Here is a 15,304-nt window from a genome sequence, read left to right on the forward strand (position 1 = left end):
CGAGACCCAGGGTCTCGAGCTTGATGACGAGCTTGGAGGGTACTATGGTGTTGAATGCCGAGCTGTAGTCGATGAACAGCATTCTCACATAGGTATTCCTCTTGTCCAGGTGGGTTAGGGCAGTGTGCAGTGTGGTTGAGATTGCATCGTCTGTGGACCTATTTGGGCGGTAAGCAAATTGGAGTGGGTCTAGGGTGTCAGGTAGGGTGGAGGTGATATGGTCCTTGACTAGTCTCTCAAAGCACTTCATGATGACGGAAGTGAGTGCTACAGGGCGGTAGTCGTTTAGCTCAGTTACCTTAGCTTTCTTGGGAACAGGAACAATGGTGGCCCTCTTGAAGCATGTGGGAACAGCAGACTGGTATAGGGATTGATTAAATATGTCCGTAAACACACCGGCCAGCTGGTCTGCGCATGCTCTGAGGGCGCGGCTGGGGATGCCGTCTGGGCCTGCAGCCTTGCGAGGGTTAACACGTTTAAATGTCTTACTCACCTCGGAGGAGAGACCGCATGTTTCCGTTGCAGGCCGTGTCAGTGGCACTGTATTGTCCTCAAAGCGGGCAAAAAAGTTATTTAGTCTGCCTGGGAGCAGGACATCCTGGTCCGTGACTGGGCTGGATTTCATCTTGTAGTCCGTGATTGACTGTAGACCCTGCCACATGCCTCTTGTGTCTGAGCCATTGAATTGAGATTCCACTTTGTCTCTGTACTGACGCTTAGCTTGTTTGATAGCCTTACGGAGGGAATAGCTGCACTGTTTGTATTCAGTCATGTTGCCAGACACCTTGCCCTGATTAAAAGCAGTGGTTCGCGCTTTCAGTTTCACGCGAATGCTGCCATCAATCCACGGTTTCTGGTTAGGGAATGTTTTTATCGTTGCTATGGGAACGACATATTCGACGCACGTTCTAATGAACTCGCACACCGAATCAGCGTATTCGTCAATATTCCCATCTGACGCAATACGAAACATGTCCCAGTCCACGTGATGGAAGCAGTCTTGGAGTGTAGAGTCAGCTTTCATTGAGGTGACATCATAAAGGTTTTCTGTGATTGTATTGACTAAGTCCTGAGTTCAGTAAGGGGAATTTCACATGCTGTAGGCTAAATTAAAAGAAGTCAATTTTATGATATTTTTTTATCTTTAGTGATATATATAGTCTTTTGACAAAAACAATTACAGTTAGTGCAGAATGGTGCCTTTTGGGGAGGGGGGGCATAATGGAAATGACTGGTTGGCTCTAATCCGCTCTTATTGTTTAAGCAAGTCAGCCATATCAGCTGTGTGTTTTTTAAAGGCAGTACAAGAGGCTGCCAAACAAGGCTCCACTGATAGCCAGGTGTAGCAGTGGTAAGATGTTGGGACTGCTGTTGGACAACTTTATGTAGTCCGTTTGTGATCACAGCTTGTCACCGTTATACTGCAATTAATGTATTGTTTAGTGTTGTGTAGTGTAGTGGCTTTGCTGGCATGCATCCCACTTTTTAGTGTGTGCCCCACCAAGATATAATTGGTGGGGCAAATGCTACAATTGCCACTGACACACACAAAACACATACAAACAAATTAGAATGTAACCTGGTCGCTAGAATCTTCTCCACTCTTTGAATCAGAACATGCATTGTTAATTCAGGAAATATTCAGGAAAGTTAGTTGTCTAACATAACAAATATTATCTTGTCTCCACCCTCCATCTCTGAGCAAGTGGAGCGTTGCGCTGCGCATTGATGTGGTGCTCTTGCGCCCCCAATTTTCACAGACTATAGTGGGCGTGGTGTTGGCAATGGGGATGGCGTCACCGGCAACGTGTTCTGTGTGTACATAGTAGCAAGACAACAACGAGCCTTTGACAGAAGAGACACACGAGTCACATCATACAAGTCTGACACTTAGAGAAAGGACCAGAAACCGCTGCGAATTCAAACCCTGAAGAAGAGACCAGAGGAGCTGACAAGGTGTTACAAAGAAAAAGGGATTCTGACATGCACTGGCAGAAATGTGAGTGTTTATTATGTTGATGGTGAATATGACATTGACTTGCAGGCTACTAATACGCCTAGATAGGAATATTGTGATCATATAGCGGATGGTGTGACATTGACAATCAAATGCTATTTTTTACATTCTCTTGCTGCTCAGTTTGAACATCCATTCCTAATGTCTAAGTTACATCATTGTTTTGATGAATAAGTGGCAAGTAGGCTTAGACAATAGCCTACAAGTCAGGACTAACATTCAAAATAAATGAGGGTTGTTATAAAGTGTGTAGGACTATATCATACCATACAATTGAGTGCATCAAACGAATGTGAGATTATTAAAACGTTAATACTAAGAAGTTAAGTCAACATTTACAGCCAATGATGAAAACAATAGCCTACTTTTGCGTGAAAACAGACAGTGGGGAAACTCTCTCAACCCTCGCCCATGTTCGCTACATCTCAGTCCCCCTTTTAATGCTGGGTGTAAAGGGGGAACCCGGATAGGCTATTTTACACACGCAATAATGAACGTGATTTGCCACTGCCGGCGACGGGCATAGTGTAGCAGTCAACTCTATGCAATATGTTAGTCTACACAGAGCCACAGTCATTGAGGAAGTTCACTTCGTTTTCTCTGCTCCGCACTGCAGCATATCGAGCCAGCAAATTGAAAGGTCGTCGGAATCCCCGCCGCCCACGCGCATGACTAAATGGCCAGGGGTTTCCGCGATTTAAATATTACCTTGCAACAGCGTTCAGACAGGGTATCCCAGCAGCCCTGTCTCCTTGTCATGAATCGTTTAACTAACGTCAAAACTTTGACAACTGTAAAAATGGACCTTTGAATACGTTTAGTGCAATAGGCTGATGTAAAGAACTTTATGCACTGATATAATTATTTGTCTGCCTAATGATTTACTGTAACTCTAGGTTCAAATGGACTTGTAGAGTACTACGTGAATTATTCTATACCCAAACTCAAGTAGCAATATGCTTTATAGAGCACTACATCACTGTGTAGGTAATATTACAGAATACAGCTGGGACCTTTATTACTTGCTTGGTGACAAAGAACAACTATTGAGGACGGTTCTCCCTCTCTGTGGGTGTTTTAAAATAAATACTGATTTTGGACATGGATAGTAGACTGCCTTTAAGGGTTAACACCCAACTGTAGCCTATCCTGTATATGTATGGGGGTTATTCTATCCCCCAACATGCACTACTAGTCAAATATTTGCATTATATTATTTTTGGGTAGGCACACCTGCTGTCTACAGTATGCACCAGTGGCCAGAGCTGCCCTTCCGTGTGTAGATCACCCTTTCTTTCTCACCCCTGTGAGGCATCCCCTCTATTAGTATTCATCCCTCCTACACTGTGGTGAAGGTTGAGAAATGACACCAGGGGGATTGACTTTACAGTATCTGATGATGTATTGTATGAAGATGAACTCATTAGATACATTGGAATAAAGTATTGATATGGTCACAACCGTTTTCAGTTTCATTTTACCAATACGTCATAGTTTGGCAAATGGATTCTTATTTGGCCTATAACAGTAGTAGCAATGGATTTTAAATAATAATATAATACAATAGGAGTCTCTTACAGTAATGTTTATAATCATTGTTGTAAGGTATGGGGCAGCAGCGTAGCCTAGTGGTTAGAATGTTGGACTAGTAACCGGAAGGTTGCAAGTTCAAACCCCCGAGCTGACAAGGTACAAATCTGTCGTTCTGCCCCTGAACAGGCAGTTAACCCACTGTTCCTAGGCCGTCATTGAAAATAAGAATTTGTTCTTAACTGACTTGCCTAGTTAAATAAAGGTAAAAATAAAGGTATGAAAATTGCACATGTAATTTTAGCTTAATTAAAAATTCTTGGCATCTCCTGTCTTATTTTTAGTATTACAAATGCCAGTAGTCTGTCTTTTATTCCTTACTCAGCAAGACAGGTAACTGAGGAAAGAGAAAATAAATTAGGGAAAAAATTGAGAGACATGTAAAACTCAGGCCCACGAGAAGAGAGAGACAAGTAAAACTCAGGCCCAAGAGAAGAGAGAGACAAGTAAAACTTAGGTCCAAGAGAAGGACAAGTAAAACTCAGGTCCAAGAGAAGGACAAGTAAAACTCAGGTCCAAGAGAAGAGAGGGACAAGTAAAACTCAGGTCCAAGAGAAGAGAGAGACATGTAAAACTCAGGCCCAAGAGAAGAGAGAGACATGTAAAACTCAGGTCCAAGAGAAGAGAGAGATATGTAAAACTCAGGTCCAAGAGAAGAGAGAGACATGTAAAACTCAGGGCCAAGAGAAGGGAGAGACAAGTAAAACTCAGGTACAAGAGAAGAGAGACAAGTAAAACTCAGGTCCAAGAGAAGAGAGGGACAAGTAAAACTCAGGTCCAAGAGAAGAGAGAGACATGTAAAGCTCAGGCCCAAGAGAAGAGAGAGACAAGTAAAACTCAGGCCCAAGAGAAGAGAGAGACATGTAAAACTCAGGCCCAAGAGAAGAGAGACAAGTAAAACTCAGGGCCAAGAGAAGAGAGAGACATGTAAAACTCAGGCCCAAGAGAAGAGAGAGACAAGTAAAACTCAGGGCCAAGAGAAGAGAGAGACATGTAAAACTCAGGCCCAAGAGAAGAGAGAGACAAGTAAAACTCCAGTTCAAGAGAAGAGAGAGACATGTAAAACTCAGGCCCAAGAGAAGAGAGAGACAAGTAAAACTCAGGGCCAAGAGAAGAGAGAGACATGTAAAACTCAGGTCCAAGAGAAGAGAGAGACATGTAAAACTCAGGCCCAAGAGAAGAGAGAGACAAGTAAAACTCAGGGCCAAGAGAAGAGAGAGACATGTAAAACTCAGGCCCAAGAGAAGAGAGAGACAAGTAAAACTCAGGTTCAAGAGAAGAGAGAAACAAGTAAAACTCAGGTCCAAGAGAAGAGAGAGACGAGTAAAACTCAGGCCCAAGAGAAGAGAGAGACATGTAAAACTCAGGCCCAAGAGAAGAGACAAGAGACAAGGAACAGAATGTTAATAACTTCTGGAGTTTCCACAATGGCAGAACAGAAAGGCAGTTCCTCCTTTGTATCCATTTGAGTGGCTTCAAGTGATACCAAACTTTGCTCGTTGTGAGAGGGATACTTAAAGTGAAAACGCAACACACCCCTCACCCAGGCATTCACTATACTCTCGCTCTCAAGTCAGAGATTTTGACGTTCCACTGAAACTGTGTTGATGGCACTACAAAAGTGTGTTTTTATCACTCCTTCCTATGTTCACCGAACCCCCTTGGGGAATAGATGAGACTCCTGTAGCATTCAAATATGTTATTGCAACTAGACCAAAGACTCAAGCTCACACCCCAAAAAGCCCCCTTTCTATGGCTTGATTGTCTTCTAAGGAAAGGACAGGTGATGTGAGATGTCTGTGAGAAACTATCTGCTCCATGGCCACATTTATGAATCATCATGCTAATAGTCAGACACTATGTTATGGCTGCCAGCCCAGTCACACAGCAGAGCAGACATGGCCCACGTTTATATGTTCACTCTTCACATCTGGCTGTGTAACGTGCTCTCGGCACACACAGCAGCGACAGGAAGGAACTGTGGTTTACCCCAGCCAGCGTAACGGAGCTAGACAGGAAAGAGTCACAGAAAATGTGCAGTGGCAAGCCTCCACAAGGTAGTGGTTCTATTGAATATATTTGTTAGTTCTGACCTCACAGCCTGTTTTCCTAATGGAATAGGTTTCTCAGAGCTCTCTCTCTCTACCTGTTTATGCTCCTCGGTGGAAATGTCGCTTTGTCTTTCACGTGCGGGGTGATGACTTCGAGGAAACACTACCCTGCTTTGCCGCACACAAGCAATATCAAGCTGGAAACCTCAGATACCTATATTTTTCACCACTATCTATCTTTCCTCTGGCTGCTGAATGGAACAGAAAGTGATGGGGGAAAGAGAGTAAACATGATATCATAGATGAATCATGGGAAATCACAGAGCTGGAGGAGAATGGCCTCTTTTTGCCAATCCTTTCAATCCAAAGACTAAAGAATGAAGCGTTATCCAAAATTACCACATTATTTCATATTATGTCATAACACTATACCAACAGCCTTAGCTGTGTCACTCTGTAGTAATACATGTCTGATAATAATAGTAGACCATTGTAGAAAAGCACCGCAATAGAGAACAAATGTCATGGTCGACTTCATGACTATCCACCAAAGATCATTCATTGCAACATCACCTCTGTCTCCACAGCACCGAAGGAGAAGCCGTGTTACACTCTTCCCACAGTGAAGAAACTCCTGGAGCAGAAGAGGAAGAGGGAGACCTCCTCGACGGCAACAACCAGTACCGGTGTCTCCACTGCCACTGTCCTCTCCCAACAGGTGTCAACACCAGAGAAGTCTACCTCAACAGGTGAGTACTGCTTGAAACACCCATGTAAGCCCTTTGCAACCTAACCAGACCTGGGTCAAATACATTGTCAAATCATTCAAATACTTTTCCATTGACATTGACAGATGGGTTAACTTGTGACCCTCCCAGGTGTAGCCAGCAGCTACTCAGACATGGCAGTGGGGTATGAGAGATGGGGTCCTATGGATGAGCACCAAGCCCTCTCGGCCATACATGAAGGTCCATTCTCCCCTATGGGGAACAATTACTTCTCCAGCCCATCCTCCTCAATGGACTACAGCCAAACTCCGGCCTACAGCACTCAGATGGCCTCCAGCTACAGAACACAGCAGATTCAGGACTACCCAGACACCAGGATGCCCCAGTGTTATGTAAGGAGGACTGGTTTCTCGAACAGAAGCAATTTGACATTACATCGTCCTTTTGACTACTTGTTGTTCACATGCTATTAAGTACATGAACAGTATGTGCTGTAGCATTTATGATGATACCAATTCTACCGTTACAGACGGAGTGTCCAGTGACCGAGGCTGTGTCTAGTTTGGTTCCTTCAGGGCCCCTGCAGTCTGCTGTCTTCTCCTGGTCATCGGGGGCCCTGGGCCCCACAGAGCTTGTCCAGCAGGTGTTTAGTGGCCAGATGGATGTCATTAAGCTGGAGGAAGCCAGGATGTTCCTTAGAGGGATGGACTACAGCAGAACCACCTGGCAGGATGACGACGGAGACACGTAAGTGTGTGTTTGTGACATCAGCTTGTGACCTGATGTTGAGAAAGTAGACCTGTCTAAGTTTAGGAAAATGTTAAGAGAAACTTGGCAAATGTCTTATGTTTCATGACTTTTTACATTTTCAACTGTAGGTGTCACCTGAAACCAATTTGTCACTTTGTATTGTCTTGTCAGGATTCTGCACATCTATACAGCCAAGGGCCTGAGGGAGTATGCATTTGCTGCAGCAGAGAGGCTTGCTGAGCTGGGCAGGCTAGACTCCAAGGAACACAAGGGGAAGGTATGCACCCAGAAGACACTTCTTCTTTAGAGAACACAGGATTGAGTTCAACCCAAATGAGATGCTTCCTCTAAAATAAATGTGTGGATGCCACACATACTGAGCCTTAGTTTAATAGCATTACCCCCCCCCCCCCTCTCCTGTATCCCAGACTGCTCTGCTGGTGGCGGTAACTGCTAACCATCCGGAAATCGTCCAGGATCTGTTGTCTTTAGGAGCGGATATAAATGCCTGTGATGTCAAAGGTCAAACAGCACTTCATCTTGCTGCCACCTATGGCTTCCCCAGGGTTATGCAGGTAAACCAGCAGCACTGCCTTCAACCAAAGTTACCATCTGTTAGGGCTCAATCTAGATAAATAACAGGATGATGTGAATAACCATTTTCAATCTTTGGATCTGTATTTGTAGGTTATTCTCTCCATTGGGCCTGGAGTGAACCTGGAGGCTCGCAATTTTGAAGGTAACATCCAGCTTATGTCAAATGAGAACAACACAACCATTACTCAAAAGACATGACAAACAATATAATAAGACAACAGAATAAGTAATAACAATAGAATAAACTATTTTCCCCACTCCTATCTCAGGTCTGACTCCTCTGCACTGTGCAGCCATCTCCCACAGTGACACCATGAAGACTCTCTCCTCCCTCTCCTCCACCGGGCTGGGTGATGCCAGCCTCCATGCCCTGGCAGAGGAGAAGCTCTCCTGGCTGCAGATGCTACTCAACACCGGAGCCTCCCTGACCAGCCAGGTACTGAATGCACTACTTAAATGTAACGTACCAGAGTTAGTATTTTAGAGCCAGTGTTCTACAAGTGGTGCCAGTACTCAATAAGTAGAAAACACCATCTATACCTCCGTCCTCCCGAGGGAATGGCATGGTTCGTTTTGGTAGAAAATAAATCAAATATGGAGCTATTAGTCAGCTTTTTGTCTACCCAACCTCACACCTGCAAAAATCTTGAATGGGTTTTGAATATTTTCCTCACTTCGGCGCGTTGCAGTTTCATTTGGAGGCTTCATACAGTGTTTTCCTTTGTTTCCAGGAAATCAAAAGTAACAAGACTGTTCTTCACCTGGCTGTGAAGGAGGGGAACATCCAGCTGGTTCGCCATCTGCTGAAGAACCCCCTAGACAACATGAGGGACTTTGTCAACATGAAGGTCAGTTCTGCTGTGAGATTGTCCGCTCTTCAAAGGTGTAGAGAAACGGACCTGTGTCCTGAGACTCCATGAAAAGAGAAAGGAGAGGTAGAACATCTTCAGCAGTGTGTGAAAAGGTGACAGGAAAAGAGTGAAAAGAAAGGGAGACTCGTCGACCGTGTGTGCATATCTAATTATTGCCTTAGTGTTGGTCAATACTCACAGCTTCATGATTCCCTTTACCTCCTCACCGGCAGGCCCACGGTCATACCGCACTGCACATGGCTGCTGGTCTCCATGGCAGCCCACACCAAGAGGAGATGCTGAGGCTGCTGCTGGGCCGTGGGGCCGACCCCAGCATCCGCAACCTGGAGAACGACCAGCCTGCACACCTGCTGCAGAGTGGACTCCACGGGGAACAGGTGAGCAGTCAGACAAACAGCAAATGGCCATTTTGTTTCATTCATATAATCTCAGCTCACCTATCCCTGTCCCATCTGTTTTCAGCTTAAGCTCATCCTGAAGAAGCGAAGTGCTTCCTCTCGTCGACGTGTAATGTCCTTACAGGACCAAGAGTGACCCGGACTACTTTTTATGTCCCTGTGTATCCCTCCACCTCTTTTCAGAGGAAGTACTGAAGGTCTGCACTGTAGGTTGAATCCAGACATCTGTACTTCCAAGAGGGAGGGATTCTAGCGTATCTTCATGTGAGGATTTTCAAACACGGCAAATCTCTAATATATACTAGGGCATTCACTTTGAAACTATATGTTTGATTGACATGATTTTGGTCACTATCTGACTTCAGTTCTGAATTTAATAATGGCTAGCTAGTAATGAGCAATGGTAACAGGTGGTATTCCAGTCCCCCCTGATATTACTGTCACTCAGTACAACCTTGATTTCTATGAAATCGTTGACATTATATTCAAAGCTGCACAGACTCATTGTGTGAGAACCCCCCCAGCCGGGAAGCCCTCTTTAGAGGTATATCTGAGGAGGGTTTCTGGGCTCCCACCCCCACTCATTCTCTTGTCAAAACTTCCCACCATGGTTAGAAATCATATTGGTTTGTTGAAAGGTGGTTGTTGTTTCACTAAGCATGTGACACAGTGTACCATTGTGCTCATGCTTTCAATGTCTTTTATAACTTAACTAGGTCTTTTCTTTTTATATTTAATATACTCACAGCGCTCATTGAATAGCTAATATATTGTCAGTGGTGGAAAAAGTACTCAAAAATCATACTTGAATAAAAGTAAAGATACCTTAATAGAAAATGACTCAAGTGAAAGTCACCCAGTAAAAACTACTTGAGTAAAAGTAAATATACTTCAGTATCAAAAGTCAATTGAATTTCTAACATTTTTATTTATTTATTTAAACAAATGTTTTTACGGATAGCCAGGGGCACACTACAGCACTCTGACAGTAATTTACAAACAAAGCATTTGTGTTTAGTGAGTCCGCCAGATCAGAGGCAGTAGGGATGACCAGGGATGTTCTCTTGATAAGTGCGTGAATTGGACCATTTCCCTGTCAAAATGTAACGAGTTTGTTTGGTTGTCAGAAAAAAAGAATGGAGTAAAAAGTACTTTTTTTTAGGAATATAGTGAAGTAGTCAAAAATATAAATAGTAAAGTACAGATACCCCCCAAAACGACTTAATCAGTACTTTAAAGTATTTTTACTTAATTACTTTACACCACTGTATATTGTCTCATTCATACTATGACTTATGGAAAGAACATTTTATATTTTAAGGGAATATGTTGATATTTGCAACACATGCTATATAAAATTAGATAACATATCAACAGTGTATACAATGTAGTACCAGTAGTGTGTATTTTTTTAAAAGGCATTATAGGAGGAGTATTTCAGTTATGACTCGTTTCACCTTCAACCAATTAGGTATTTTCAAACATGACTCATGGTTGAAAATACCACAACATGTTTTGTGGTGACAAGAAAACATCCATCACTTATTCCTTTTATGACTGTTTTTTCTTCTTTTTAATCTCCAATGAGGTAGCATGCATGTGCCCTTTGAAATATTGTTGTAGTGAATATACCACTTCATCACTGCCAGTGGCATAAAAAATGGAATAAAAAAAAACTTATAGAATAAATTATTTTCAAATGTGATTTCCCCTAGTTTTGGCACCTGGGCAGTCTTAGTCTAGGAACATACAGAGATGTTCTTTGTATGTTCCTAGGTCTAAATCATAGGTGAGTTAACATTAGTTATCCTCCCTCATGTTATCGTTTAAAAATACCACGAGAGAATCTGTTGATTTTGGCTGTTTGGTTCCATTTGGCTCAAAGTTTCTGGACTATATACTACTTAGACTGTTTGTAACAGTGTAATACTGCTGTTACTTTTCACTGAATGTATCCTTCTGATTTACTGAATTGCCTGATTTACTGAACTTAACGCTGGCATTAAATCTGTTCTTCAAATATCTCTATTTGTCATCTATTTTATACTCCATTTTACATCACATGTACGTATTGATAAAGGTTGAGATGAAAAGATATGGGAAATAACTGTAAACAATACATCAATAAGACCATTGTATACAGGGTGATTTTTATTGCAGCAGCTGTCTTATTGGTTAGCTCTGGTGAGAATCACTCATTTGCTTTTGGTTAACTGTTACGCCATTGGCTCAGTATCAGGCATTACTAGTGCTACATACCGGGAAATAAAAAGAGCTGAAGTTAACAGACATTGTACTTTCAGCAAGTTAGAAACAGCTCTAAATAATGATAACATAGAACGTTTATTTGCAGGTAGTTACTGTGCCTTCTTATCTTAATGTATTGATCTTTTCATTAAGCTTAAACTCACACACTTTTAAAATGCCCGTTCCTTCAACCCAAGGTAATACCTTTTTAGTGCTTTGAATGATTCTACTCGTGCAATGTAACTTAGAATGCATTAGGAGAAAGGAAAAGGCCATTGACATACAATACTATACTGGTGGCACCCTCTTACAGACCCCAGAGAATGACAGGAGACTTCATTCCTGCAAAATTAACATTAGACATGGGGTTGACATTCTTCTCATTGCTACCTAGAACACAACCACCCACGACAATCCACTTAATGCCATCAAAAATGACAGCAGATAGATCCTGAGCCAACCCTCAGTAAAACAGAGTGGGATAATGGGGTTGGGTTGATATCTTAATTCATGCTGGAGGTTATAAATACAGGTCCAATGTGAAATCCTAAACGTTAAAGACCTCTCACACAACTGGATAATAAAGTTGTAGATTTCTAAAGTGCATTGAGAGTACTATACAGTAAAATGAGACATGCGATCAACTGTCTTGGGTGTGCATGAAGTCAAAAGCAAGGAACAGAGAGAGCACAGCATTCAGTTCTGTTTCAACACTACCCACATCATGATATACATTTACAGCGCACCTGAAAGCTGATCTTGGGCCAGGTATGTTTTTTTTTTGCTGGGCAAGGTAGATTGATAGCACCTAATACACAAGTAACAAAGACGGTTAAGGGTCAAATCTTCATCTTGGCTTGATATACATTTAATTTAAATCAAGAATCACAATTCCGTCATTCTTCTGGTCAGCTTGGGCTGAGTGTGCACCATTACTTGATGTTCCAATGGGCGCTGGTGTGTGTCAGCCATAAACAAGTGAGTGTGTGTGTTGGCCTCTCAGCGGCACCTCCCATGATGACTCTCCCTCGCCCCCATGTACACTTCGCCTATACTGTTGGAGGTGGCACTGCAACACAAGATAGAGGACAGTGTTATATATTTTCTCTCTCTCTCTCTCTCTCTCTCTCTCTCTCTCTCTCTCTCTCTCTCTCTCTCTCTCTCTCTCTCTCTCTCTCTCTCACCATCTGTCTTTGGTATTTGGGTGCCTGCTGTATTAGAGCTGAAGACGAGAAAACAAGAGAACAGTTATTCACTCTGACACAAGGAGAGAAAGGGAATTAAAGGAAGCAATCCTGGATAGTTCCGACAGTTCAGTTCTCCTCAAAGCTTTGTGGAAACAACCACAATGTAACCAAGATCATGTGTGTTCTGACCAAAGAGAAGGTATTTTAGATGGATTAGGTCAACTGTATCCATGCACAGAAGGGGCTGGGGCCACAAAGCTTTAACAATCATAGGATTCAATTTGGGGCAAAATGCAGTGATCTGTCAGGATCTTCCCAATCAGTGTCCTCTCTCAAAGGGTAGGCGAGAGGGAGAGACTGGGTCGGCATGCCATTGGCTGTAAACATACACTCTTTGAGGCCATCCACCCACACTGCCAACCCATGCAACAACAGCCCCCATTCTCAACCAGGGGCCCCAAAAAGCCCTAATGCAGGACATGTCCTTAATATTGCTTGTTTGACAAGAACACTTGATTTTCAAAATGTCAAAGATGGCACAGAGTTAGACTACTAGACTATATTGAGATATTTGACAGTAATATGATGCTCTGTATAAGGGTGACTGCTTAATTAGTTGAATGGGTGGGCAGTATTATTGGATTTAGAGAGGGAGGGCGGGACTGTAATATCTTAACCAATAGGCAGCATTCAGACATGGGCTCCACTGTGGGAGGGGAGAGATGGGGAAAGGACAGACATGGTAACAGTAAAATAGTATTAGTAAAGCCATCCTGTATTTGGTGGGGACTCCTCTTCCAAAGTCTGATGCATTCCACATGCACAGGCGGAGCAACTGCCAAGCCATGTACAAACTCTTACTTGGAAGACGATTTTGAGCATGTGAGTTTTTTACCTGTTGAAGAGATCAAAAAGTTACAGTAACCTTCAGAGAGTTACAGGTGAGCATGTGACAGACTAGGCGGAGTGTGTGCAAGCATACTCACTAAGAGCTATTAGGATACCCGACACAAACAAGATCACCCCAATGATGACCCCTGTAGTTCGAAGTGTCTCATAATCTGAAACCAGAAAAAAAATCTATAATCATGACCGTTAGTAGTAGTCACATGGTACAACTCACATGCCATGTATGGTGTGACTCAAATAACAAATGAATCCATTCGGGTGAATTCACTCACCATATTCGAAGTCACTTTGATCATGTAAAATCGATTCTGTAAAGAAAACACAAATGATTTACCAGAACACACAACCATGTATCAACATTAGGCCTAATAACAAGGTTCTAACATGATGTAATGTAAGTTGTAAAAAATGTCAGAATCTTGCAGTGCTGGAGAAGTAAACAGCCAATAGACCGAGTCCAAACTCATGGGAACGCCCTTTTTGGGATGGGAGTCGGTTCAGCACCATGGACAGCAGAACAAGACGGTTTTGGGAAACCGACATTGATATGAGTAGCCTAATGTGGACAGATTTTGCTCTCGTATTTATCACTGATTCTAACATGGCATACTCGTGATAGCGATGAAAGCAATTGCAATTTGAGTTAGTGCGTTATTTTTGCTTAATGTGATCACACAAATAGACCAACTGTAAATAAAATCAACGCACTACACAAAAAGGAATATCTTATGCGTAAATCTTGAAGTTTACTAGGCGTTATCTTAAAGACGACAACAGCAGTCTCCGTGCTGCTTGACTGCGGAGCGCTGATCAATGCAGAGTCTTTGCTCAGCAGAAAAGACCGTCCACAGAAAGTGGGTTAGAAGCGCACGAAAGGCGTTCAATACAACGCGATTTACAAGACAATCAATCAAGTTGCTTGTACCGATTATCCATATCGGATGTGTTAAAAAATAGAACAATCCTAATAATTGTTAATACTATATTTTATTTTATAAACTAAAGTGTTGTCCACACCCTTGGTGATGAACTGTGCTCCAACATCTTCAGATGAGAGCTCGCAGACATAGTCCAAGTAAATATGCAAAATCTGGACTTTAACGATCAGTATGTTATAAGATCTGAGTGTCAACAACGCGGTTTTATGTTGCTGAACCCCCACTTTATGTAATGGCATAGTTGGCGCTTTCAACTTCTCCCCAGCGCTCTACCCCTCCCCTCTTGCACCCCGATGGGCATGCCAACACAACCATTCACAAATTATAAGAAAACCATACATTTACAAAAAATACAGTGAGTATTACGTATTTTGAAAAATAATAAGCAATAGATAGATTAAATGGAAAGTGATCCAAAACATGGGAAAAGTAGCCTAGACTGTAATGGCGCTCTAGCAGCAATGCACCAATTGTTCATCAATTCCATGAAATAGAAATTGATGGGATGAGTCTAGGAGCAAGCTTAGCCTAAATAATTGATGTGCAAGAACAGCCTGAGCAAAGAACCTGTACCTAAAACACTGAACTGAAGAACAAAAACATTATGAAACGCACTAGTAGTTTAAATTGTTTTGTTCTATTTCAATTTAAAGATCGCTTAGCATAAGCTACATTCAGAAAAATACAAACCTCCTTCAGTTGACATGACTGCAGTGTGGATATACTGTATCTTTGTCTGCTGAGTTTCTCTTGCGCCCTGATGCAGGTTTTCAGGTCAGCGGACTGAAAATGGGAAGACGCACACTTTTGAGGTGTGGAGTAGGATAGGAAGAAAAGGAAACTGCGGCTCAATAAAGTCAATTGCACAAACACTTAGAACGCACGAGAGTCCTCTGGTGGTGATGCACATGCACTGCATTCGGTTATAGGCTATTCAATGCTGCAGCCTCAGTCTACTGAGGTATCCCCCAGGCCGTGAAGAAAAATGTGCCTTCCACTGCCGACGGTATTCTACCGCAC

At 42.6% G+C, this 15,304-nt stretch overlaps 2 protein-coding genes across 3 annotated transcripts; one reads left to right on the plus strand and one right to left on the minus strand.

Annotated features, from left to right (window-relative positions):
* The first annotated feature begins 1,863 nt into the window (after positions 1–1,863).
* On the plus strand, positions 1,864–9,872 carry LOC123997974 (NF-kappa-B inhibitor delta). 2 transcript variants are annotated; one of them, XM_046302735.1, is made up of 11 exons: positions 1,864–1,999; positions 6,246–6,407; positions 6,537–6,778; positions 6,916–7,133; positions 7,308–7,413; positions 7,565–7,711; positions 7,824–7,875; positions 8,003–8,169; positions 8,465–8,581; positions 8,818–8,982; positions 9,068–9,872. In XM_046302735.1, the coding sequence occupies exons 1-11, from the start codon at positions 1,984–1,986 to the stop codon at positions 9,137–9,139; spliced, it is 1,464 nt and encodes a 487-aa protein (XP_046158691.1). In that variant the 5' UTR covers positions 1,864–1,983; the 3' UTR covers positions 9,140–9,872. The 2 variants fall into 2 exon arrangements, with proteins under 2 accessions (XP_046158691.1, XP_046158692.1); XM_046302736.1 differs by having other exon boundaries at positions 6,543–6,778.
* Positions 9,873–11,131: 1,259 nt separating this feature from the next.
* Positions 11,132–15,301, minus strand: LOC123996982 (phospholemman-like). Its single transcript, XM_046300889.1, has 5 exons — positions 14,975–15,301; positions 13,619–13,654; positions 13,424–13,498; positions 12,435–12,472; positions 11,132–12,319 (listed from the first exon to the last, which is right to left on the minus strand). Exons 1-5 carry the CDS (start codon positions 14,988–14,990, stop codon positions 12,215–12,217), a joined length of 270 nt encoding a protein of 89 aa, XP_046156845.1. The 5' UTR covers positions 14,991–15,301; the 3' UTR covers positions 11,132–12,214.
* Positions 15,302–15,304: the final 3 nt, after the last annotated feature.

This window comes from Oncorhynchus gorbuscha, linkage group LG15, assembly GCF_021184085.1.
Source record: "Oncorhynchus gorbuscha isolate QuinsamMale2020 ecotype Even-year linkage group LG15, OgorEven_v1.0, whole genome shotgun sequence".
In the NCBI taxonomy this organism is placed as follows: domain Eukaryota; kingdom Metazoa; phylum Chordata; class Actinopteri; order Salmoniformes; family Salmonidae; genus Oncorhynchus; species Oncorhynchus gorbuscha.